This window comes from Hyla sarda, chromosome 10, assembly GCF_029499605.1.
Source record: "Hyla sarda isolate aHylSar1 chromosome 10, aHylSar1.hap1, whole genome shotgun sequence".
NCBI lineage: Eukaryota > Metazoa > Chordata > Amphibia > Anura > Hylidae > Hyla > Hyla sarda.
In genome coordinates, this window is record NC_079198.1 from 33,099,604 (window position 1) to 33,123,951 (window position 24,348).

The following is a 24,348-nucleotide window of genomic DNA, read 5'->3' on the forward strand; positions in this document are numbered from 1 at the left end:
AGGTGTAATTTTTACCGAAATATGCACTGCGTAGAAACTGAAGCCCCCAAAAGTTCCAAAATGGCGTTTTTTTCCGATTTTGTCGCACAATGATTTTTTGTTTCGCCGTGCATTTTTGGGTAAAATGACTGTCACTGCACAGTAGAATTGGCGACGCAAAAAAATAAGCCATAATATAGATTTTTAGGTGGAAAATTGAAAGGGTTAGGATTTTTAAAAAGGAGGAAAAAACGAAAGTGCAAAAACTGAAAAACCCTGAGTCCTTAAAGGGTTAAGATTGCTCCATGCTGGTTGCCAGTTTGACAGCATTAATTGGGTAAACCTGCTCAATAGGTAAAATTCCATACTATTTATTCAATAATACAGATATGAAAATACCACATTTAAAGAAAAAAAAAATATATATAAACAAATGACATTCCTATCATATTGGCTGCCATGCTCTCACATTTATAGAGCCAGTTGTTTCCAGGATGAAGACAAGGTGAGTAGTTGTAATGTGGAACTCCTCTTCACTTGATAGAAGCTACGCTAGGTTTAAAAAAAAAAAAAAAAAAAAAAAAAAAAATTTAATTTACATCCTGCAGTACCCATTATGTTGTCCCTGTTTCTGGCAGGTGTTGATCTAACCCACAGTCAATAGGTGTTCAGTGCAACATTCAGACAAGTTCCCAATGAATACAACACATGAAACTTGCATCTTCATTGTGTCATTGTGCCATTTTTTTCATGCTTCACTTTCAGGAATTCTGCCACGCTGGAAAAGTATTTCTGATTTGCCTCAGCTACCTTCTTCTCTGCAGCTTGTGGGTTAACAATCTCCAGACCCTGCAGGAATAGAATGCACAATGTCAATGAAATTAAAGGAATATAGATCATGTAGGTATTGACCAGCCAAAAAACATCACCTTAAATGAATATGTAACCATTTTGCAGAAGCCTACGTTAATATAATATATATTCTTTTATTAATTTAGCCAAGGCCTAGTGTGGGCAGATTTAAAGAAAAAAAAAAATAATAATAAAAAGGCTAGTTACTTTCTTTATACATATGGTACATATTAAAAATATACAGTGAAAGTTTTTACGCAACAGAGCTTACCTGGAGAGGAGTAAAGGCGACACTTGACGCAGTACCTGAAGATCTGTCTCTTACTGTGGACTTTCCTCCATAAACCATACTCTGCCTTTGAAGTGTACGCTAATAAAAATAGGATTGAAGGATAATGTGAAATTCATTTAAAAGTGCAATTTATGTGTATGTCGACTAAATCTACACAAATGGCAAAAGCCAGTTAACTTGCCGTTTTACTTTTAGGGTGTATTCACATGTACAGTATTCTGTGCAGACTTTATGCAGATTTGATGCACAGGATTTCAAGCTGTGTTCAGTCATTCAGTTTACATTGAAATCTGCAGCAGAAAATCCTGCGCATCAAATCTGTACAGAATACTGTGCGTGTGAATAGACCATTAATGTCAGTCATACAGAAAAAAAAAAACTAAAAACATAAAAGGGGAATTTATCATAAATTTTATACTTTTCTAGGTGGTAACCAATCACAAGTTTTGCACAATAGGTTCAAAGGTAGCAAAATTTTACACAAGTAAGCCATAGAAAATAGAGTCCTGAAGTGAAATTTTAGAAAATGCGTACCTGCGCAAAATCAAATGCCCTGCCACCATTTAATAAAGAGAGGGACAAAGTTTACCTACACCAATAATAAATTCCCCTAGTATTCTAGATCAATGTTAATGTTTTATGACTGCACAGTCACGGTGATCCATCAACAAATTAGGAGTGATCCATCAACCAAGGCTGGCAATAGCCACTGGGGACCACATCAATGTTCAGGCAGAATAGAAGTAAAGGCTGGTTCCCTTAAAAAATATAATTCCTCTGCAATTCAATAGTTTGGCCAACATGTAACATCCCATTACTTGTCCTTAATCAGGTAATTCGATGATTGAAGGGAAACTGACAGGCTGTTTACCAGTGGCGTTGCTAGGGTTGGTGTCAACTGGTGTGGTAGAAAATGGTGCCACCCCCTCTCTGAAAATGATTTCCAATATTAGTCACATACCAATTGCCACGTAAGGGTAAAGTGCTAAAAGTTTTTACCATGTGAATGATATCTACCAGTATAATCTAAGCATTCTAGAAAAAAAAAAAAAAAAAAAAAAAAAACCACCACACTACGCTGGAAAATGTATCCAGAGAACCTTTTCTTTTATAATTCTTGCATTTTTTTTTTTTTTTTTAAATAGGAAGGGGGTGACAGATTGCATATACTGATCTTTGCAAAGCTATTGTATTGCATGGATCAGTTCAATTTGTGCTCAACTATTAGAGTCTGCCGGAGACAGACTTAGTGAATTGACTATGGCAGGCACAGAAGCCTTCAGAAGGCCTCCGGCTGACAGAGTAACAGATTGGTACCTCGTGATTGTGTAGTGTGGCACATGTCAGTTCACTCACTGCAATAGCCATTAATCACAACCTGCATAGGATTAAACTGACAAGAACAAACTAAAGTATAATGCCGCCATGTGTCAGCTGTAATATACAGCTGATACCCGAAGCATAGCGATCGCTCAGCTGACTAGTCTGCTCTATACACAAAGACCGCTGAGCTGTTGTAAAAAGCTGTATTTGCGGTCAATAGGAGGTCAGAGCACTTAAGTCTATCTAAATGGCCTATATAGATGACTAGCTAGTACTTTAAACATACAACCATCATTGAGGTATTTTACCTGTAACGTTTTGGAGATTCTGGCCTTGGTAGCTTCATTAACTTGTGCTTGCCGTACTCTTCCACTTCCAGACTTTCCAAGATGTCCTAAGCTGAAGCCTAAATCTTCCTGATATGCATCTTCTTCAATCTAAAAAAGGAGAATCAAAATCATGAAAACTATTTTTTTTTCCTTTGCTCTATACTCAGGACAAAGTTTAAACGGACTAGACAAAAAAAAAAAAATATATATACAAAAAAAAAAAAAAAAAAACACATACTTGGTTTTGTAAGTTATTATGAAAACTGATGGCAAAGCATGCCCCTATGGCTCTATACAAATAAGACAACATACAGAATATGAATTTATTTAAGGAGCGCTTTCAACTATACCGGCCACATATGCCTCCAGAAGTTTAAAAGTAATGATGGAATAGAGGTGAAAAGTTAAACGGTTATCTGGACAGCCAGCTTTTCCAGTGTCACTTTTAAATTTCTATAGGGAGATCCGGATGTCATCATTTGAGGTACCCTTACTTACATAAACAAGAAAAGATTAAAGCAGAGTTGGAAGGCAATGCTCACCTCTCCAAAGCTCATCCTATTAGCCTGTTTTCGGATTTCTGTCAGTCCAAGTCTCTCTTTCATTTTTCGGTACCTAAGGCAAGAAAATGTAACGTGTAAATAAAAGCGAAGTAGATCTAGATTAGACAGACACAAAGAAAAGGACACCTCACCTGCGGCCTCCACGTTTCTTTCTCTGCCCATCAAGAGGTGCTGGCAGAGGTTTTACCTGTTTGACTGGGGGAGGTTCTTGCCACTTATCAAACTTTCTTTCAATCTCCTCTTTTAGGTCATAGCCGACCTGTAAGACATACGAACACAAACTAGTTTATATATCATGAAAAAAGAAAAAAAAAAAATCTGCATTGCTGGAACTATACATCTAGTCACACTAAACACAAGCCCCTTCTTATTTCAAATGGCATCTTACATTTAAGCACAGAAAGAATAAAAGATTCCAAAAACAAAAGACTGACCTTTCCATCTGGATTCTCATGAAAACCGTCTACTCGTGCTGCCAAGGTGCACTTTGCAGACACCAACCGTGCTGCCTTACGATGCAAGTCCTATCATAATATGATAACAAACAGTTTACAGCCATCAGCACTACAGTTTTACAACACAAACAAAGTGCTCCACTGCTTACCGAAGGTAATGACTGGACAATGTCACTATGATAGATATATCCTGTATGAGGTAGGACAGATGTGCTAGAGAAGCCAGATAAGGTTTTTCTTTGAGCTCCAAGTAGCATGATATTGCAGGCCGGCATCTTCGAGAGGTTTGTAAGACCACCAGCAATACCTGAAGAGACCCATATTAAAGTTACTGATGCTAGTAGACCTATGCCTATTAAGTGCTGTCTGCGCAGACTTCTATCTACATATAAAAACTGTATGTGCACATTACCCATAATTTTAGCTGCAGTGGATGCCCCAACAATGATGGAGAGATTGGGAGCAATAAAGGACATGCGAGATTCCACATACTCATAGATCCTGTGTTTAGACTGGTTTAGTTCCAGCGCCATGTCACATGCTTCTTCAATGCGTTCTAATTCCTCATTGGTCAGCTGCTGTCTGTATATAAAGCAACACACACCAATGCTCGGATTAGGAAATACAAGGAAGCATAGCTAACACTGCACTATATGGGCTTACCCCTGTGTAGTGGAGGCAGTCACACTGACAACCATGATCGTTGCATTAGTCAAAATTTGCTGAAGATTTTCATTGTTTTTACATTTATCCAAATTGTTTCCCAACTCCTGGAAGAAAACAAAAAAAATTAAAAGTTGGATAAATACTAAAACTACTCAGACACCAATATCTGCTTTCATACAATGTATTTATGTTAAAAATACAATTCTGTCAATTGCTTGATTTATGTGACATGAAGATATTATATAGCAATTTATAATCATCAACATTATCACCTACCCTAACTGTTCTTATGTAATCCAAGGCATTTGGAACCAGAGACTCTAGCTCAGGAAACCTCTTTGAATACTTGTCTCTGATGAACTTGTGGATTATATCTAAACAAGGAAAAATAGAACAATGTATAAGAGTACAGTTTTGCTAAGCTCTTGGTCTTTTAAAATGTATGCATTTGCAGCATCTCATTGCAAACACCAAGTACCAAATATGTTCAGAATGGCAGCAATAAACTCTGTGCAGACTTTTCCAGGCTCGTTTTGGCAACTGGTTGGGTTCAGACCCTGACCGATAACTTTTGACGTGTCCCTAGGGCAGTGATGGCGAACCTTTTTGAGCTCGAGTGCCTGAACCGTAATGCACACCAACTTTTTTCCCCTCAAAGTGCCAGCACGGCAATTAAATCAGAATACACAGCTTGGCAGTATAGTTCCCCCACATTAGACAGGCAGTGTCCCCCCACAGACATACAGCCTCCAGCCATATAAAGTGTATGGCTGGAGGCTGTATGTCTGTGTCGGAACACCGAAGATGACGTCCCGCTGGTCACTTACCATGCGCGCGTCATCCTTGGTCCTCCCCGATGCTCCGCTCTACGGGCGCACGCATGGGACGTCAGCGACGTGACGTCCCTGCGTGCTCTACCTCCCGGCGGTCCCTGCGTTTTTAAAGCTACCGCGGGACTGCAGAGAGGTAACCGACGGGGGCCTGTGGCCGCGTGCCCACAGAGGGGGCTTGGCGTGCCACCTGTGGCACGCGTGCCAAAGGTTCGCCATCACTGCCCTAGGGCATGACAAGTTTTCAGAAAACTCAGTGACCCATTGAAGTGAATGTCTAATGCTGAACACCATTTTTTGGGCTAAAAGTTTTAAGTATTTTATTTTTAAACTTTCACACAGGATAGGACCAGGGTAAAAAAAAATTTATAAAAAAAAAAAAAACCTTTAGAAGTGCTGTGATATTGCTGTAAACATGGTTGCACCTGCAGAATGACATCTCAGAAGCCAGTGACTGGCTGCAGCATCACAACAATTTTGTAGCCAGTGATCAGTAACCATTTTATCTCTGACCAGTGTAAATATACATTTATTGGCAGCTTTGATGATTGGAGCTTTACTGTATGGATATTAGACACATGGCCCCAGAGTGCCTAAAATACAGAAAATGGTGTTAAGGAAAACTATCCAGCAAAAGGGGATGTTATGGACATAAACATTTAGTTGATCAAAAAGGGGTCAGTGGAGGATGTCCGGAATCATTCTGATAAACAGGCTGTGCATAGTCAAACTGCAGCCATATCCAACACTGGTAGCCCATTTGTGCTTAGGTGTAATGGTTCTAACAGCAGACCAGTTCTAATGCCATTGCAACCTAAGGAAAAGAGACTCCAGTGAGCAAGCGTGCAAAAATCGGGTCACTAAGCAGTAAGAAAACATTGCCTTGTTAAATGAATCTAGGTTTCTGTTGCACGGTGCTGATGGAAGGGTCAAAGTTTGTCACAAGCAGCATGAATGGATAAAAATTATATATAAATAGTTTCATCCTTATTAAACATTAGTTTATCCCAACAAACTTACTCAATTCATTTTCAATTTCTACAGTCAAGTTGTTTGCATCAACGATCACTTTATATTCTGGAGCTGCTTCCACAGGTCCCAAAACTGCAATTAAAAAATAAAGTTAAAAGAAACTCAATAGCAGAATGTAACGCCCAGATAACTTCTTGTTTAAGTGTATTAACTCCCATCCAGGACACTATAGAAACGCAGAACGTTTCAGTAGATAAGAACCATTTAGACCATCTAATTTGCCCAATATTCTGATTGCTTATAATAGTCCCTGTTCTATGGGAAGAGAATTTTGTTCTGATGGTCAGGCAGGTTTTCCTCTGCAGTGGCTATATTCCTTTGCTGATATCAGCCATTATAAGGGTTAAAGAAGCTGGACCCACAAGGTTTTGTGTTGTAATGTGCTCTTATGTGGTAGAACGTGCCAACAAGTTGCCGATGCATACCAGCCCTCCATCCTCAGCAGACTGAAGTGCTGACAGCATGAACCGTGCTTTTCACTGAGGATGTGGTCTCCTGCATCCCCTAGGGTTGGGTGACAGTCTTATTCCAGTTCTGATCTGTGGAATGCAATGGGCCCTTCTGTGCATGCCACGTTTTATGCTGCTGATTGGAGTTCCGAGGAAGTCATCTGTTTCACTAGGAGAGTTTTTTTTAGATTTAGTGTAAAACTGACATTTTGTTTGATACATATCATGCCTGAGGAAGGATGTTGTAACCGCCAAGATGTGTTACCATTTTATTTTTTTTTTCCTCTCTCCTAAACACAGATTTGGTATTCGAATAAATCAGACTATGGATTTCCCCCTTGCACCTAGGTGTTTGTCAGCCTTGTTACTGGAAATACTATAACATGTAGAACTACTTGGAAAGACTCCTTGCCAGAGTAAAACTAATCAAAATATGTTTTTTTTAACTATATAAATAGAAAAAAGGTTAAAAATGAAAGTGTTGGCCCTTTAAAAAAAATGAATTATAAACAGGGATCATGAAAAAGCAAATATATTAACCCCTTAAGGGCCACGGGTTTTTCCATTTTTTGCACTTTTGTTTTTTCCTCCTCACCTTTTAAAAATCATAACCCTTTCAATTTTGCACCTAAAAATCTATATTATGGCTTATTTTTTGCACCACCAATTCTACTTTGCAGTGACAGTCATTTTATCCAAAAATCTATGGCGAAACGGAAATAAATAATGATTGTGCGAACAGTAAAGTAGCAATCTTTGTAGATGATACTAAACTCTGTAAAGCGGTAAACACAAGAGAAGACAGTGCACTATTACAAATGGATCTGGATAGGTTGGAGGTTTGGGCTGGGAAGTGGCAGATGAGGTTCAACACTGATAAATGGAAGGTAATGCACATGGGGAGGAAAAATCCGGGCTGGGATTATGTATTAAATGGGAGAATACTTGGGACGACTGACATGGAAAAGGACTTGGGAGTCTTAGTTAACAGCAAATTTAGCTGTAGTGACCAGTGTCGGGCAGCTGCTACCAAGGCAAATAAAATCATGGGGGTGCATCATTAGGGGCATAGATGCCCCCGACAAGGAAATAATTCTACCACTGTACAAATCATTAGTCAGACCACACATGGAATACTGTGTACAGTACTGGGCACCAGTGTACAAGAAAGATATAGTGGAGTTAGAGAGGGTTCAAAGAGGGGCAACCAGAGTAATACGGGGAATGGGAGGACTACAGTACCCAGATAGATTATCAGAATTAGGGTTATTTAGTTTAGGAAAAAAAAAAGGGTTAGGGGAGACCTAATAACTATGTATAAATATCAGGGGACAGTACAGAGATCTCTCCCATGATCTATTTATACCCAGGACTGTATCTATAACAAAGGGGCATCCTCTACGTCTAGAGGAAAGAAGGTTTCTACACCAGCACAGACGGGGGTTCTTTGCTGTGAGAGAAGTGAGTGTGGAATTCTCTCCCGGAGGAGGTAGTCAAGGTGAACTCTGTAAAAGAATTTAAAAAAGGGGTCTAGATGCATTTTTGGAGAACAACATTACAGATTATGTATACTAGATTTATAGGGACAGAACGTTTATCCAGGGATTTATTCTGATTCCATATTTGGAGTCGAGAAGGAATTTTTACCTCTAGTATGAGTGTTTTTTGCCTTCCTCTGGATCAACTCAGTAGGAACTCATTAGGTTTATAGGTTGAACTTGATGGACTCGTCTTTTTTTTTCCCCCCCCAACCTTATGAACTATGTTACTAGGTTAATCCAGCATCGATTGTCAGCAGTGTTACAAAGCTGTCAGGCAGAAGGGTCGGACCGTTTTACGCTTCCAGTCGGTAGAAGAGAAGAAGTGTGTTTGTGAGGACAATGCTCTGTGCCCTCCAGAAACCATCCGGCATGGCCCAAAGTGTGAGATGTGCAGTGGAATCCCATTGACAGCAATGGGCGGCTGCTAAAAGCAGATGCTTCTGGGAAACTACTTAATGTCTTTCTGTAGTGTGTAAATTAACCCTTAGCATTGTACAGTATAAATAAATCCCCTTTACCAACATCTCATATTTCCCTCCTCAGGAAAGTACAACACCTCAACTTGTCAATACCTTCAGAATCCTTTGGTTGTTTTTTGACATATTCATCAATCTTGAGCAGAATTTCTGAAAACTAAAACATAGTAATAGGTAAGGATTTTAATAATTACTCTGTAGTCTGTAAACAGTAATAACATAGCACACTAGTTTCCTTCCTGATGACACATTGGGGCACCCTGCAGCCATTCACTGGCCTCATTGGATGGCATGTCATTCAAGTACACACACTGCTGGGACTGTTTAAGATATGCAATTACAGTGTTCGGCTATCTTTAGCATACCCATAGAGAGTTTGTATGCACTCGCTCCTTTCACAGACCCCACTGAAAAAATGCTTATCACCTATCCTGTGGAGAGGTGACGAGCTATAATATAGAGATAACCCCACTTCATATCATGTTGGTATCAAATATATGACAAAAATAGATTCTTTTACATGCTTATGAGAGTCACCTGTTTACTGTCCCATAACTTTGCTATACTTTTCACGGACTCCGCGTTTAGGTCCACTTGCATATCCTCCTGTACTTCTTCTATTGTCTCTAAGTCATCCTCATCTATTAAGTTCTCCTCTTCTTCCTCCGCTGCCTCCTCCAGGTCAGCCAGTAACTCATCTGCCAGAGACATGCTTTATTGCGATCTGAAATATTAATTCACAAAATTCCTGTAGTTAGTTTAAATACTTAAAAAAGGTAAAGTAATGGCATAGAACTATGATCTGACATCTGGAACTAACACCTGGAAATAAAAGGCCTGTTTCGCCAGTTCCGCAATGTGGCCCTTTACGGTTTCTCCCTGCACATTGGCTTCCGGCCACCCAGCCTTGAATATGTGCAAGGCATTATGAAATCTGAGGATTACCAATGGATTTTGGGTCGCACTGTACAGCCCAGTGTCAGAAAGCTGGGTTTGCGTCCGAGATCTTGGGTCTTCCAGCAGGACAATGACCCCAAACATATGTCAAAAAGCACCCAGAAATGGATGGCAACAAAGCGCTGGAGAGTTCTGAAGTGGCCAGCAATGAGTCCAGATCTAAATCCCATTGAACATCTGTTGAGAGATCTTAACCTTTAAGGACCCGGGCTTTTTTCCGTTTTTTTCACTTTCAATTTTTTCCTCCTTAAAGGGTACCTCTCATCAAAAAAACTTTTGATATATTATAGATTAATAACATGCAATTGGAAAGTTATTCTGCATACATTAAAGAATATGCTTCTTTCTATTTAATTTTCCACTTTGAAGAAATGACCACTAGGGGTCTCCCTACCAGTCCTGGCAGCAAGCATTTCAGACTCATGCTGGAGTCCTAAACACTACGAGCTGCCAGTCTGCTTTGTTCACAAAGGAGAACACTCAGAGCTGCCAGCCTGCTTTGTTCCCAGCCTGTTTGGCTGTGAACAAAGCAGGCTGGCAGCTCTGAGTGTTTAGGACTCCAGCATGAGTCAGAAATGCTTGCTGACAGGACTGATCGGGAAAAATACAATAGAAAGAAGCATATTTTTCATTAACATGCTATTGGAAAGTTATTCAACATTCATTAATCTAAAATATATCAAAAGTTTATTTGATGAGAGGTACCCTTTAAACTTTAAAAAAAATCATAATTCTAAAATTTTCACCTAAAATTCTATGATGGCTTAATTTTTTGCATCACTAATTCTACTTTGAAGTGAAAGTAAAGTGATCTTTACTGTGGCAACCACTAGGAAGGCCAAACTGCAACTCCCAGCATGCCCAGACAGCCAAAGGCTGTCTGGGCATGCTGGGAGTTGTAGTTTTGCAACATCTGGAGGGTAACAGTTTGGAGACCACTGTTACAGTGGTGCCCAAACAGTAGCCCTCCAGATGTTGCCAAACAACAACTCTCAGCATGCCTAGACTGCCCAGGCATGCTGGGAGTTGTAGTTCTGTAACATCTGTCCCTTCAGATTTAGCAATTTCCATGACATTTTTTGAAAATTGCGGCTCTACTTTGAAGCCCTCTAATTTTTTCAAAAAGCAAAAATATGTCAATTTTATGATGCCAACATAATGGAGATATTGTATTTGTGAATAAAAATAAAACGTATTTGGAATATCCATTTTCCTTACAAGTAGAGAGCTTCAAAGTTAGAAAAATGCTACATTTTCATGAAATTTTGGGTTTTTTCACCAAAAAAAGGATGCAAGCAACGCTGAAAATTTACCACCAAAATAAAGTAGAATATGTCACGAAAACACAATCTCTGAATCAGAATATTCGGTAAAAGCGTTTGAGTTATTAATTTATAAAGCAACGGTGGTCAGAATTGCAAAAAAGGGCTCAGTCCTTAAGGTGAAAAAGGGCTGCGTCCTTAAGGGGTTATGGGTGCCAATATTTTTGGAGTTCGGTGTGACCTTATGTCCAATTTGCTTTTTTTTCCCCTCCCTTTTGGTTTAGTTCCAATACACACAAAGGAAATGTGTATATATATATATATATATATATAGTTTATAGTTATGATAATTCTAAGTCAGATACAAAACATATACATTTCCACTAATATTTGACGACATTCTAAAGATGGAGGATAGGTTTATCAAGGTAAAACTATGACTAGAGAATATAAAGATGGGCCAACCAGTCCCGTGTCCTCCTTCTAGTGTTTGCCCCAAAAAAATACGCCCGCAACGATACCGCACTGTACCCTCACGCACACAGACGTACCGAGTCCGGGAATAGATGACAAGAAACGACGCTTCAAACAGAACCGGAAGCTTAGGCGCGAAAATATGACGTCACCCACTAAAAACAGCCGTCGCACGGCTAAATGCGTCCTTTATCATTTCTATTGGTCCGCAGGCGCCTTACGTCACTAGAGTGAACGGTATGGGCACGCTGATTGGTCTGTTGGTCCCTTTGTATATTATAACTTTATTTGTAAAGTAACAGAAGTATTTATAGCCAGTTGTGCTTGGAAAGAAGGAACCGCATAATGTGATCAGGTATGTGTGGAAATACTGGAGAACTGACTCCTCCTTATAAATGTCTTCGGGTGACACCGTGTTTTATGATGAATCCACTGATGTTGTGTCTCTTATATGTGTCGTTTTGGGTTGAACAATTTTCCACTGCAAATATTCACAGTTGTTACTCAGATTTCCCAGGCTGCTGAATGGCAGATCTGCCTACATGTGCAGGTATGCAGTTCCTCTCTCTGTATTCTTATAGAACTATATCTGCCATGCAGGGCTGGCTAGGTAACAACCCATTGGGGGCAGTGTTTCCCAATCAAGGTGCCTCCAGCTGTTGCAAAACTACAACTCCCAGCATGCCCGGACAGCCAAAGGCTGTCCGGGCATGCTGGGAGTTGTAGTTTTGCAACTGCTGGAGGCACTCTGGTTGGGAAACCCTCCATTTGTGGCTGTAGTAGGGACCACAGTGTCCCCCACCCTGTGAAGATAAATGGCTATGTTCACACTCGATAAGGAGCATGTGCTTGGCGTATATGTCAGGGTAATGGTTAATCCATAAGCCATCACATACTATGGCATGACCTCTATGGCTCCATAGAATTCAATAGACTAATCATATACTGTTTAGCGAGTATTTTTGGTCCATTTCAGGAGGCAACGTGTTATTTTGTGGGACCCCCAAAGTGTCGCAACCCGGGTTTAAATGCCCTGGAAATTACCGGTATGCCTTCTGAAATGGACCAAACTTGGTCACTACTAGACTATGCTCAACTAATGAACAAGATATATCCGCCACGGCTACGCTGTAATATTTGATGGCATACAATCATACAATTTCGATGTGTTCCTCGAACGCATAACCTAAATTATGCTGTTTTATTTTATTTTTATTTTTTTTAAAGAAATGCTGTATCATGACTACTGACACACTAAAGATAAGTTAAATAATTGCTCCTTATAAGCAAAGCAAGAAAGGGTATTCCCAACTGCCAAAGTTGTCCCCCTGTCTACAGGATAGAGGAAAACAAGCTGATCGGGGGTCTGTATACTGGGACCCCCCACTGATAATAAGAATGTTTGAATATTGTCCCCATAATAATTGGAGCACAGGGTGTGTACGCAACCAGCGCTCCTCCGTTTTCTATGAGGCTTAAAAACATGGCTGTGCACTGAGATCAGCAATTTTCGTGAGTGAAATTTTTATCCACTTTGCTCAGGCTGCTGAAATACAAATAATACATTTAACAGTCAAACCATTAAGCTTTTATTAGGTAATGAAAGCACAACAAAGGAACAAGTCATCCCAAAAGGATGGCGAAATCGCGGGGCTACAAGGCCAAGCGACAACAAAACAGATCAACACATGGTGCACACGACGTACAGTTAGGCATAGAAAAAACACATGAAATGCAAAGCAATCAGGGTATTACATACCAGTAAGAATGAGACATGTGCTGTTCACTCGGGGTGGGAATGAAAGAGAAATTATGTTAATACAAGGAAAAGCAATGAGACATACTGGGACAGTGCGTGGAAGTCAGCCACGGTTCCCACACCTCTTCAAAACGGTCAACAGAGTCCTCTCTAATGGCAGTAATCTTTTCATTCAGCATAATGAGGTTCAAATATTACATTTAAACTTCTCTTCCGCCGCTCCTCTAGTGCCGCTGATATCGCTGTCCTGTCCTCTGGCCTTCTTCCTGGTGCCTGGGCACATTACATGACACTGCCGCTCAGCCTATTAACATCCGAGGCAGGACATTGCTGCGCCCGGTGATTAACTGAGCCACAGTGGGATGTGTCGGGCATCAAAAGCCGGATGAAGACCAGGGCCAGAGGACGGGAGAGCGGTTCCAGCCGAAGGTTAGTAAAATTTCACCAGGGTTATCCTTTAAAGTGTGCATCCAAAGTTTCAGGCCTACGTGATCTTCAGCACCAGAGTAGGGGGAACACAGGCCATAATGGGTGTTATAGTTGCTGAGGCAGCCGTATGACGCTCAAAGAGTTCCATGCATAATTCATATTAATTAGAAAAGGGCTCATGCACAGAATTTGCTGGACATTGTCTCCCATTGCTGGAGCTGAAGATCGCAAGGTTTAGAAAGTTTGGATGCAAGCATTAGTGTTCCTGGTGATATGTCATCACTTTATAAGGTAGGAAACCCCTTTTATAGGCTTTATCCCAAGATAAGTATCTGGTGTGGGTGTGACAGTTGGGACCCCCACCAATCAGATGAACATGGGATCTTTTGTTCCCAGGGTGAGCATTGCACTTGATTAGGTCGGTCAGTCCCATAGCGAGTGAAAGAAGCTGCAGCATGCATGTTCAGTTTGTTTTCTCTTTTGATGGTGTCCCTCCCAGTAATACATGCTGGATGTCAGGAGTAAGTTCCCAGGATGCTGTTGCCTTCACTGAATATCAAGTATCAGCACAGCTTCATTCCTGGACAGCGCATGGGAGCCTTCCCTTACAAAGTGCCCTATGTGTGCTTTTCTTCCTGTCTACAGCCTATGTGAATTATCATCCTTGGAAGATAGAAAGATCAGCAGTTTGATTTTAACATTAGCAATCTTTTTGTTCTGAAAGGAAATAAACCACCATTCAAGATGTCTGGTAGAAGCCTAATCTCCTATCCCCTTTTAGTACACATGCATGATGCATGTTTAGTCAGGCCAAGCGGGCAAATAAGACATGTGTGTGTGTTGGGGGGGGGGGGAGACAGAGACCTGTTGGCAGAAATAGATTGTATGGATAACAGCGGTCTGAAGTGTTAGCCCAGTGTTACCCTAAAAGATGGTAGCAGGAGAGGAGAGATTTGTCAGCAACAGAAGCGGTGCTTGGACAGATTTATGTCAAATTTAGCAGCAGCAGCACTAAGTAAATGACATATAAACCACAGAAGCAAAAAAGGTTAGAAATGTTTTAATAAAGAATGTTTACAAACGTGTTTAATTTGGTATATAGGTAGCAAATAGACAGTAAGATAAATTATATTTCCACATACAGTATGCTGCCATAATACTGCTCAAATACTAGTGGCACACTGGCCCAAAAGGAAAAAAAAAACACCATACAGAGCCAACCAATAAATTGTAAGTTATAGTAGACTATAGTAGTATAGTATAATGTTCAAATCTTAAATATCTTCTTTTCTTTCTTTGTGTGTGTCCTAGACTTGCCTTTATGGCTGCCGTAAACTTTGAAGAATTTTCTGTACCGCCTGGGTCTGAGCTTGCTCTTCCACCTCTATTCGGTGGTAACATTTTAGAAAGTGAATTGGAAACAGAGGTTGAGTTTGTAGATGGCGGCCTTGATGGCGATAACATACAAGATGAGGAGGAAGAGGAAGCTCAGCAGCGCATGAGAGAAGTCAGCAAGAGAAAGTTCCTTGCCCTGAATCGTCGCTGTAAAGAAATTGAACAGGTCGGTACATGCCACCAATATGGCTGACATCTTTATCTATTAATTACGAAATGATTTGGTCATTGAATTATTAGTTTAGAGAGATTAAAGGGGAACTGACAGCCGGTTCACCTGCACTAAACCCAATACACAGGGTTATAGTACTGGTGAACCAGATTAAAATTAGTAATTACTTACCCTGATCCGTGGTCCAGTCCCAGACATAGACCCATATTGCTAATATGTTAATCGCTGGGTAAGGGAGGCAGGACCCGAAATTTCCTGCATCTCTTCCTCCATCCCCTCTGCTCCAATATGCCTGCCCACCTCATGAATATTCTTGGAGGACCCTTCACCCATGTGAGTGCTCTGTGAATGGACATGTCGGAGCACAGGGGATCAGCCCCCTGGGTCTCTTTTGTGCCGCCCCACTCATCAATATTAATCTCCTTTTATCTTGATGAGCAGGGCAGCACGAACTGGACTCAGGAGATGGCATCAGAGGGGCAGGTAGACTTCAGACCGGCCCCTGGTGCAGTTAATTGGCATATTGCAAATGGATTGGGGTAAAGAATACCATATTTTTCGCCCTATAGGACGCTCCGGCATATAAGACGCACCCAATTTTAAATGAGGAAAATCTAGAATACAATGTAAAGTATAGGTCACAGTGATCTTCAACCAGCGGACCTCCAGATGCTGCAAAACTACAACTCCCAGCATGCCCGGACAGCCTTCGGCTGTCCGGGCATGCCAGGAGTTGTAGTTTTGCAACATCTGGAGGTCCGCAGGTTGAAGACCACTGGTATAGGAGGTTATACTCGCATGTCCCCGCTGCTCCGGACCAGTCACCGCTCGTCACTGCTGCCCTGGATGTCGCTCTCCATTGCTGTCGCCACGTCCCCGGGGTGTCCCCGTCGCTCCGGAACGTCTCTGCTGCCCGGTATCCTCGCTCTCCGTCGCCGCCATCATGTCACTACGCACGCCGCTCCTATTGGATGACGGGGCGGCGTGCGCGATGACGTGATGACGACGAAGGAGAGCGCCGGCCATGCAGGGGATCCCGCCACGGAGCAGACAACGAGGAGGCAGGTAAGGTTCCTCCCGGTGCAGCCGGGTTAGTGTCACTTTCGCTTCAGACGCGGCGGTCAGCTTTGATCGCCGCGTCTGAAGGGTTAATACAGGGCATCACCGCGATCGGTGATGTCCTGTATTAGCCGCGGGTCCCGGCCGTTGATGACCGCAGGGACCACCGCAATAGGGGTGTATTCGCCGTATAAGACGCACCAACCCCCCCCCCCCCCCTTATACGGCGAAAAATACGGTATATCATTTTAGTCAGGGTCCACCCACATTAATCACCTGGATATTCAGGTTAGTGGGGTTAATCCATCTGTCAGTTTCCCTTAAACATATCTACAGTAACAACAATCATTGGTTGATAAGTATGACAATACAGGGTATGGGAATCTTACATAATCCACATCATAGATATTTAGCACCAAGTTTTTATAGGAAGTTGCTGTTTGTTTGTTTTCAGGTCAACGAAAGAATACTTAACAGACTTCACCAAGTTCAGAAAATAACACGAAAGCTGAAACAAGAAAGAAGGTTGGTACTTAAGTACACACTTGAGAAACGTAGTTGTGAGGCTTTGCCGGAGCCCAATAATATAATTATTTAAATTAGGTGGCACTGCCTATAATTCACCATGTGACAAGAATACTCTCATGCTTAAAGGGGTACTCCGGTGAAAACCTTTTTTCTTTTAAATCAACTGGTGCCAGAAAGTTAAACTGATTTGTAAATTACTTCTATTAAAAAATCTTAATCCTTCCTGTACTTATTAGCTGCTGAATACTACAGAGGAAATTCTTTTCTTTTTGGATTTCTCTCTGATGACATCACGAGCACAGTGCTCTTTGCTGACGTCATTATAATAATAATAACTCTTTACTTATTGTTGTCCTTAGTGGGATTTGAACCCAAGTCCCCAGCACTGCAAGGCAGCAGTGCTAACCACTGACCCACCATGCTTCCCTTAGCATACATCTGCCATGCACGGTTGCTAAAATGGACAGAGATGTCAGCAGAGAGCACTGCGCTCGTGATGTCCTCAAAAAGAAAGGAATTTCCTCTGTATTATTCAGCAGCTAATAAGTACTGAAAGGATTACGATTTTTTAATAGAAGTAATTTACAAATATGTTTAACTTTCCGGCACCAGTTGATTTAAAAGAAAAAAGGTTTTCACCGGAGTACCCCTTTAAATGTGAACTTGGCTAACATTGGAATTAGGTCATTTGCTTCAGATGCACCATTCCCAGCCTCTGTACACGTCTTGGCTTTTGCTTCCAACTATAACAAAAGTCACACCATATTAAAATGCAACAACATATCATAACAATAGCTTAGTGGACTCTACTGAGTCATTTTTCTGTCATGGTGTTCAGTATTCAGATGGCAAAAAATGGTAATGTACTCTAATAGAACCCTTGACCACAGTGTACCTTTAAAGGGGTTCTCCACCATAAGGTGATTTTAGTATGTACCTGCCACACAGTAATGGATATGCTTAGGAAGGATCTGCGCTTGTCTTGGGGATAAATGGCTATGTTGTGAGATTACCTTAACACTGTGGCTAGCCTTTTGTAAACTGGTAATTCCTCTTTGAGTTTTTATTTTTTTGCCTACTAATCCCAGAATTCCATTTTCCTCCCTCCCACATATCAGCCACCCCACCCATTGAAACATAAATGAGCTGCATCCATTCAAAAGACCTGTGGTTTTCAATCAGGGTGCCTACAGCTGTTGCATTAGTTGCAGATTGATCTCACTCCCACCAAGCGATCGCTCCACCCATTGAAGCAGACAGGCTCCCTGTCATCAGCTGACTAGTGAGTCAGGTCTCGGCTGCATTGCAACCTGGGAAAAATCTGAGACAACAGTAATTTTGTATGCTGCTAAAAATTTAAATTGGGGTGAAAATCACAGAAGAATTGTGAGAAAACTGTCACACACAGGTACAGACACTATATTATGAACTACACTAACTTTACAGCCCCTGTAGCATTGTCAAATAAAAAAAAATCCTGGAATACCCCTTTAAGCCTTAATCTTTTCATAACATTTGTGGTACATACAGCATGTTGAATTGTTGCATATGTACTTTACAATCATGTGCTGAGCTTTACTGCAGTGCTGACTGATTATTTGCTATCTATATGATGGTGCCTGAACACATAATATGTGATAGGTTTGCCAAGATCTCATAATCTTTTTCATTGTCTGTTTAGATGTCTAATGAAAATATTGGACTCTTATGGAGATGATTACAGAAAGAGCCATCTTACTTTCCTACTTGAGGTAAAATTTATCATAAAAATACATTAAGCAATAGGTATAGACTATATAGTTGTTGCTATTTCACATGGTCTCATTAGATTATTTTCTTTGTGTTACTGTAGATAGGGTTGCTAAAGCATCTCCAGCTGGAAGAAAACTGTAATGAAGAAAAAGTGCAATGTACCCTTGAAGTGTGCCTGTTGTTAACAAAAACTTTTATATAAATGTAGCTAATACCATTATATGCAAATTTGTAATATACATTGATTAAAAAAAAATTTGGATATTTTTGTCTCTAAAGAAATACAGGAAGTGTGGGTGGACAAACAGGGCTCTGCGCACTGAGGGCAAGCGGGGCTCTGCGCACTGAGGGCAAGCGGGGCTCTGCGCACTGAGGGCAAGCGGGGCTCTGCGCACTGAGGGCAAGCGGGGCTCTGCGCACTGAGGGCAAGCGGGGCTCTGCGCACTGAGGGCAGGCGGGGCTCTGCGCACTGAGGGCAGGCGGGGCTCTGTACACTGAGGACAGGCGGGGCTCTGTGCAGTAGGGCTCTGTCACATGCCCCTGGCTCACACATCAGGATGATTGACAAGTCCGGAGCCTGCACAGATCCCTGCTTGTCTTGCCCTAGCTTCCTTTGTTTGGTCTCCTCACAGAAACACACAGGGAATAGCTGCAGGGACAGCATTTTTTTTTTTTTATCAATGGATATTACAAACACATATTATAGTTTTATCTACATTATATCAAACGTTTTTGTTAACGACAGGTACACTTTAAACTTCTTCCTGTGCACCTATTGTTGAGGGGGAAATAAGATGATTATATTATTGTCTAGAAGAGGGTGCAATACATGCTTAAAACCTGAAGTGAGAGCACAGTGGGACTGAAAGACGTGATCATGGGGAAGGAAAACATATTCTATTCCAGCTATGTCCTCAACCAGGCAAAGACAAGTGAGAGCACCCCTTCAGGCAGAGGAGGGTTCATAGATCTGGGCTTGATGGACAAGTGACCTAGTTAAGAGCAGGGTGACCAAAAGGGGAATGGTTTGATAGATGGTCTTTTTCTTTTTAGAGGTGGACAGAACATTTTGAAAACTTTGTAAGAGAGATTGCTCTTGTAAAATGAACGATTGACCAATAGCTATTAAAGGAGAACTACGGGATTGAACATCTTATCCCCTATCCTAAGCATAGGGGATAAGTTTCAGATCGCGGGGGGTCCAACCGCTGGGGCCCCCCACAATCTCCCGTACGGGGCCCAGGCTCTCTGCATAGAGAGCGCGTGTCGACCACCGCACGAGGCGGCGGCTGACGCACGCCCTCCATTTACTGCTATGGGAGAGCCGAAGCGCTGCCTTCGGCAATTTCCGGCTCTCCCATAGCAGTGTATGGATGGGGTGTGTCGGCCGCTGCTTCGTGGTCAACACGCCCTCTCTAACCAGAGAGCCGGGGCCCCGTACGGGAGATCGAGGGGGGCCCCAGCAGTCGGACCCCCTGCGATCTGAAAGTTATCCCCTATCCTTAAGATAGGGGATACATTTTTCAATCCCGTAGTTCTCCTTTAACAGCTCGGCTTTTAAGTTTCCAAGTCTTTACTCATATCTGTAGTATGCAGCATTATTTATTTTTTCTACAATAAAGACATCTACACCTATCGATGGGAAGGGTTACCTCCAGGAGAATAAAAGGCTCAGGCAGTTGATATCCAAAAGACCCAATGTTTCTCTTCCTCTACTTCATCTGTTGGGGGAGAGTTAGGAATCCCCATACACTGTTGACATTCAGCCATTCACAATGAGCAGATACAGCTAACTTTTTTTTCTAATGTGCCATAAGACAACACCTCATCAATATTTTTTATTAGTGAACATGGATGTCCTAGTAAGATCCTCAGTTTGGGACTTCCCTCTGTTAGCAACTATGACAAATGCCTTTTATGCTATGGATGTCTTGTATTATATCAGAGAGGGGATGGGTCCCAGAAGCTGGACCCTAAGCAGTCTTCTCATTGTTGGCTAGTGTAACCAACTACTAGTGGAAACTTGAGATGGTGGAAAACCCCTTTTTAAGTATAAGCTTAAAATATGGCAAGCCAAGATAAAGACACCCATTTGTATAAAAGTGGGGGTTATTTTCTTTCCACTGGATAGTGGATAACTAGCTGATCAAGGGGGGTCAGAGCGGCAGCACGCATACTCGACCACTGATCCATTTATTCTCTATGGGACTTCGGAACATTGCCGAGCACTAAACTCTGAAGTTTTTATTTTTACAGGATGAAGGAAACCAAGCCTGTAATTCACCGACCCCAGCAAACTCGGAAAATGAACCCCCAGAAAATGAGGACATATCAAGGTGTTTAACAGGACCTCCTCTTGGTTTAGAAGCCACCAGTCCAGAAAGCCCACCTCTAGTAGAAGGACCCCCAGCCAAAAAGAGAAAAAAGTTCAAAGAGGAGAAAGACCATGGAAAAAAGATAAGCCCATCTCTTCTTCCATCAGAGCCACTTCTAGCACAGGTAAAGCAATGGAATCACCAAGTAGAACTAGACAATTTGTGTAACTCCAAGTAACATTTAAAGGGATTTGTGTTAAAGGCATAGCTCAGTAAGCTACGCTGTTTGTTACATAAATTGCGTAGTTAAACGGTGCTACGTCATGTGTGCCCTTCCCGTTAATATCAATTGGAGGTAAAAAAAATTGATTGAGAAAAAATGGCTTACCAACCATCTCTAGCAGCTGTAAACAGGCTGAAGATGGACAGAAGGCCATCTTCTTTTGTACATTGAAAACCCCTTTAGGGTACGTTCACACGTACAGGATCCTGCACAGGATTTGTAACTGCAGATTAGAAGCTGTGCTCAGTCATTTACTTTACATTGAAATCTGCAGCAGAAAATCCTGCGCATCAAATCTGCGTACGTGTGAACGTACCCTTAAGGGTGGGGGTCACACGTAACAGATCTGCAGTGTATTTTATGATGCGGATCTGCCGGTGATCCGACCCATTTTGTGCCTCCAGCTGTTGCGGATTGCCGCTGTGAGCAGGCCAGGGGCGGAGCGAGGCGGGGAAACTGGGATGGCAACAGCTGGAGGCACAAAATGGGTCAGGTCACCGGCGGATCCGCAGCGTAAAATACTCTGCGGATTCATTACGTGTGACCCTACCCTAATGGAGTTGAGCATGATTATAAAAATACAGTTGTTTTTTTCTGAAAACAGTGCCACTCCAGTCCATAAGTTGTGTAAAGTAATGCACATATAACCTGCGGACAGGTGTGGGGCAGTTTTAGATTACACATTGATTGTAAAGAAGAGCTGCAGCTTCTATTTCCACCCCAAAAACCCTACAGTTGGGCATGGTCTCATGTGAATTTTTTTTAGAGCTGAGCTGTGTTATGTGCTATGGGCAAAATCAGGCAGTTTTAGTTTTCATAGTTTTTATTTATTCCCCCCGATGAGTCTGCATAACTCTCTTATATTTCTCACATACTTATTGCTCTGTTGCAGGTTAAGATTGAAGAAGATTATTTGTGTGACGGAGATGAGGAGCTTAATCTTAGTTGGCGTCCTCTCAGCCCACGGGACAAGATTCTGCAGTACACCAAGTTCTCCAGCCCTGGACCTTGCCCTGATTTTGAGTGATGAATGAAGAAAATAATGTGACTATTGGAAGTGTTGTGCCTCCTAGTACTGGACCACAACCATTCTACCTAGCAAGATCTAATAAGGCGCCTCTGCTGACACACCAGCTACTTACTACTTTGACTAGTCTAAGACATTTCACCTCCAGCGTATGGGGAAGTAACACATTTTTAAGCCCTTTTCAGGCCACCATTTCAATACTAATAGGGTAGAACTAACTGATTTTATACTTGCTGTATGTGTTAATGTTTACTATGAAATGATTGTATGTATACGTTCACAGCTGTTGAGACAAGTGCATTTCAATGTTACATTACAAAGGCTCCATGATGTTATTGAATTTGTGAGTCCAGTTTATGTACATGAGAATCATAGATGTGAGACTCTCCTTTGGTCCCATGGTAATAGTCCTCTTTAGTACTGACAAGGGGGAAATTATTCACAAAACCAATGTCTAGAGATGGATATTCTTTCCTTCTGGAGAGATTTCTGGCTTGGTATATATCCCCAGTCATGTTCAAAGACTTCAAGAGTACAACACTGACTTAAAGGAAAAGGTACCGCTAAAAAGTGGCATCAGAGAGCTGCTTTGCATATCTCCAAAACATGAGACTTGTTAAATGGTTAACCCAAGACAAATCGTGTTAAAGGGGTACTCCGCTGCTCAGCATTTGGAACAAAATGTTTCGAACGCTGGAGCCGCTGCTGGGAGCTTGTGATGTCATAGCCCCGCCCCCTCAATGCAAGTCTATAGGAGGGGGCGTGATGGCTGGCACGCCCCCTCCCATAGACTTGCATTGAGGGGGCGGGACGTGACGGTGTGAGGGGCAGGGCTATGACGTCACAAGCTCCCGGCGCCGGCTCTAAGCATTCGGAAAATTGTGTTCCAAATGCTTAACAGCGGAGTACCCCTTTAACTGAAGACTGTCACAGCTCCTGTACTGAATATACCTAGAAAAGGCAATCTGACTGGATACACAGACAGCCCAGTTTTTGATGCAGTCTTAAAAAAAATATATATATATATTTATTATGTTGAATTCGCCTCTGAATTTGGTTCAAAAACTGCATTCATAACTTTAGTTTAAGGAGTAGAATATTTGTAACAACCCAATACATACAACGCCCAGCACAGAGAACAGAACAAAAGAAACAGAAGGTGCCTAAAACATAACCTTTGTTGAAATATTAAAATGGATTTACCAAAAATAAGTGTGTGCAGATATGATTACCTATTTAATCAAGTTCCAGACATTACTCCTCATAGGTAATAAACCTCCACCTCTTAGTTTAAATAGATGAACCTGATTTATATAAATAACTAGGCTTATGGAATTGAGAATAATCAGACCAGGAAACTTTCTGCTGTAACCAATCTGCTTCAAGGTTCGACATGTTGTGTATTTCAGAGAGGTTATTCTGCATACCTTGGTTGTAACAAGTAGTTATTTGAGTAACTGTTGCATTTCTGTCACCTTGAACCAGGCTGCCTATTCTCCTCAGACATCAGCTAGGCATTTTTGTTCACACAATTGACCCTCACTAGATATTTTCTCTTTTTGTAACAATTCTCTGTAAACCCTAGAGATGGTGGTGCGTAAAAATTCCAGTAATTTAGAAATACTCTTTAGAAAGTTTCTGAAATACTCAGACCAGCTCATCTGGCACCATTAACCATGCCATGTTCAAAGTCACTTAAAGGAGTAGTCCAGTCCTGAAAACTTATCCCCTATCCTAAGGATAGGAGATAAGTTTCAGATCGCGGGGGGGCCGACTGCTGGGGCCCCCCGCGATCTCCTGTATAGGGCCCCGGCAGCCCGCGGGAAGGGGGCGTGTTGACCACCGCACGAAGCATCGGCTGACAAGCCCCCTCAATACAACTCTATGGCAGAGCCGGAGCGCTGCCTTCGGCAATCTCCGGCTCTGCCATAGCGCTGTAGTGAGGAGGCGTGTCAACCGCCGCTTCGTGTGGTGGCCAACACACCCCTTTCCTGCGGGCTGCAGGGGGCCCCAGTGGCCGTAACCCTCACGATCTGAAACTTATCCCCTATCCTTAGGATAGAGGATACGTTTTTCAGGACTGGACTACTCCCTTAACCCCTAGTGACCGCCTATCATCTGTAGACAATGCTTACTAATGAGCTTTAAG

At 41.9% G+C, this 24,348-nt stretch overlaps 2 protein-coding genes across 3 annotated transcripts; one reads left to right on the forward strand and one right to left on the reverse strand.

Moving 5' to 3' along the window:
* Positions 1-561: 561 nt before the first annotated feature.
* On the reverse strand, positions 562-11,696 carry PRPF31 (pre-mRNA processing factor 31). Of its 2 annotated transcripts, none has more exons than XM_056542552.1 (14): positions 11,558-11,696; positions 9,325-9,511; positions 8,884-8,944; positions 6,310-6,393; positions 4,736-4,833; positions 4,457-4,563; positions 4,206-4,375; positions 3,943-4,100; positions 3,773-3,862; positions 3,470-3,597; positions 3,318-3,390; positions 2,755-2,883; positions 1,103-1,201; positions 562-828 (listed from the first exon to the last, which is right to left on the reverse strand). In XM_056542552.1, exons 2-14 carry the CDS (start codon positions 9,496-9,498, stop codon positions 703-705), a joined length of 1,497 nt encoding a protein of 498 aa, XP_056398527.1. In that variant the 5' UTR covers positions 9,499-9,511; positions 11,558-11,696; the 3' UTR covers positions 562-702. The 2 variants fall into 2 exon arrangements, with proteins under 2 accessions (XP_056398527.1, XP_056398528.1); XM_056542553.1 differs by having other exon boundaries at positions 11,472-11,587.
* Positions 11,696-22,539, forward strand: TFPT (TCF3 fusion partner). Its single transcript, XM_056542555.1, has 6 exons — positions 11,696-11,835; positions 14,980-15,229; positions 16,749-16,819; positions 18,504-18,573; positions 20,831-21,073; positions 22,065-22,539. Exons 2-6 carry the CDS (start codon positions 14,990-14,992, stop codon positions 22,197-22,199), a joined length of 759 nt encoding a protein of 252 aa, XP_056398530.1. The 5' UTR covers positions 11,696-11,835; positions 14,980-14,989; the 3' UTR covers positions 22,200-22,539.
* Positions 22,540-24,348: the final 1,809 nt, after the last annotated feature.

Coding starts and splice junctions, on each gene's coding strand:
- TFPT (XM_056542555.1), top strand. CDS start 14,990: ATGGCTGCCGTAAACTTTGAAGAATTTTCTGTACCGCCTGGGTCTGAG. Junction 16,820..18,503: donor AAGCTGAAACAAGAAAGAAG/GTTGGTACTTAA, acceptor TTGTCTGTTTAG/ATGTCTAATGAAAATATTGG. Junction 21,074..22,064: donor CAGAGCCACTTCTAGCACAG/GTAAAGCAATGG, acceptor GCTCTGTTGCAG/GTTAAGATTGAAGAAGATTA.
- PRPF31 (XM_056542552.1), bottom strand. CDS start 9,498: ATGTCTCTGGCAGATGAGTTACTGGCTGACCTGGAGGAGGCAGCGGAG. Junction 4,101..4,205: donor CACTGCAGCTAAAATTATGG/GTAATGTGCACA, acceptor GGGTCTCTTCAG/GTATTGCTGGTGGTCTTACA. Junction 3,863..3,942: donor TTGTCCAGTCATTACCTTCG/GTAAGCAGTGGA, acceptor ATATTATGATAG/GACTTGCATCGTAAGGCAGC.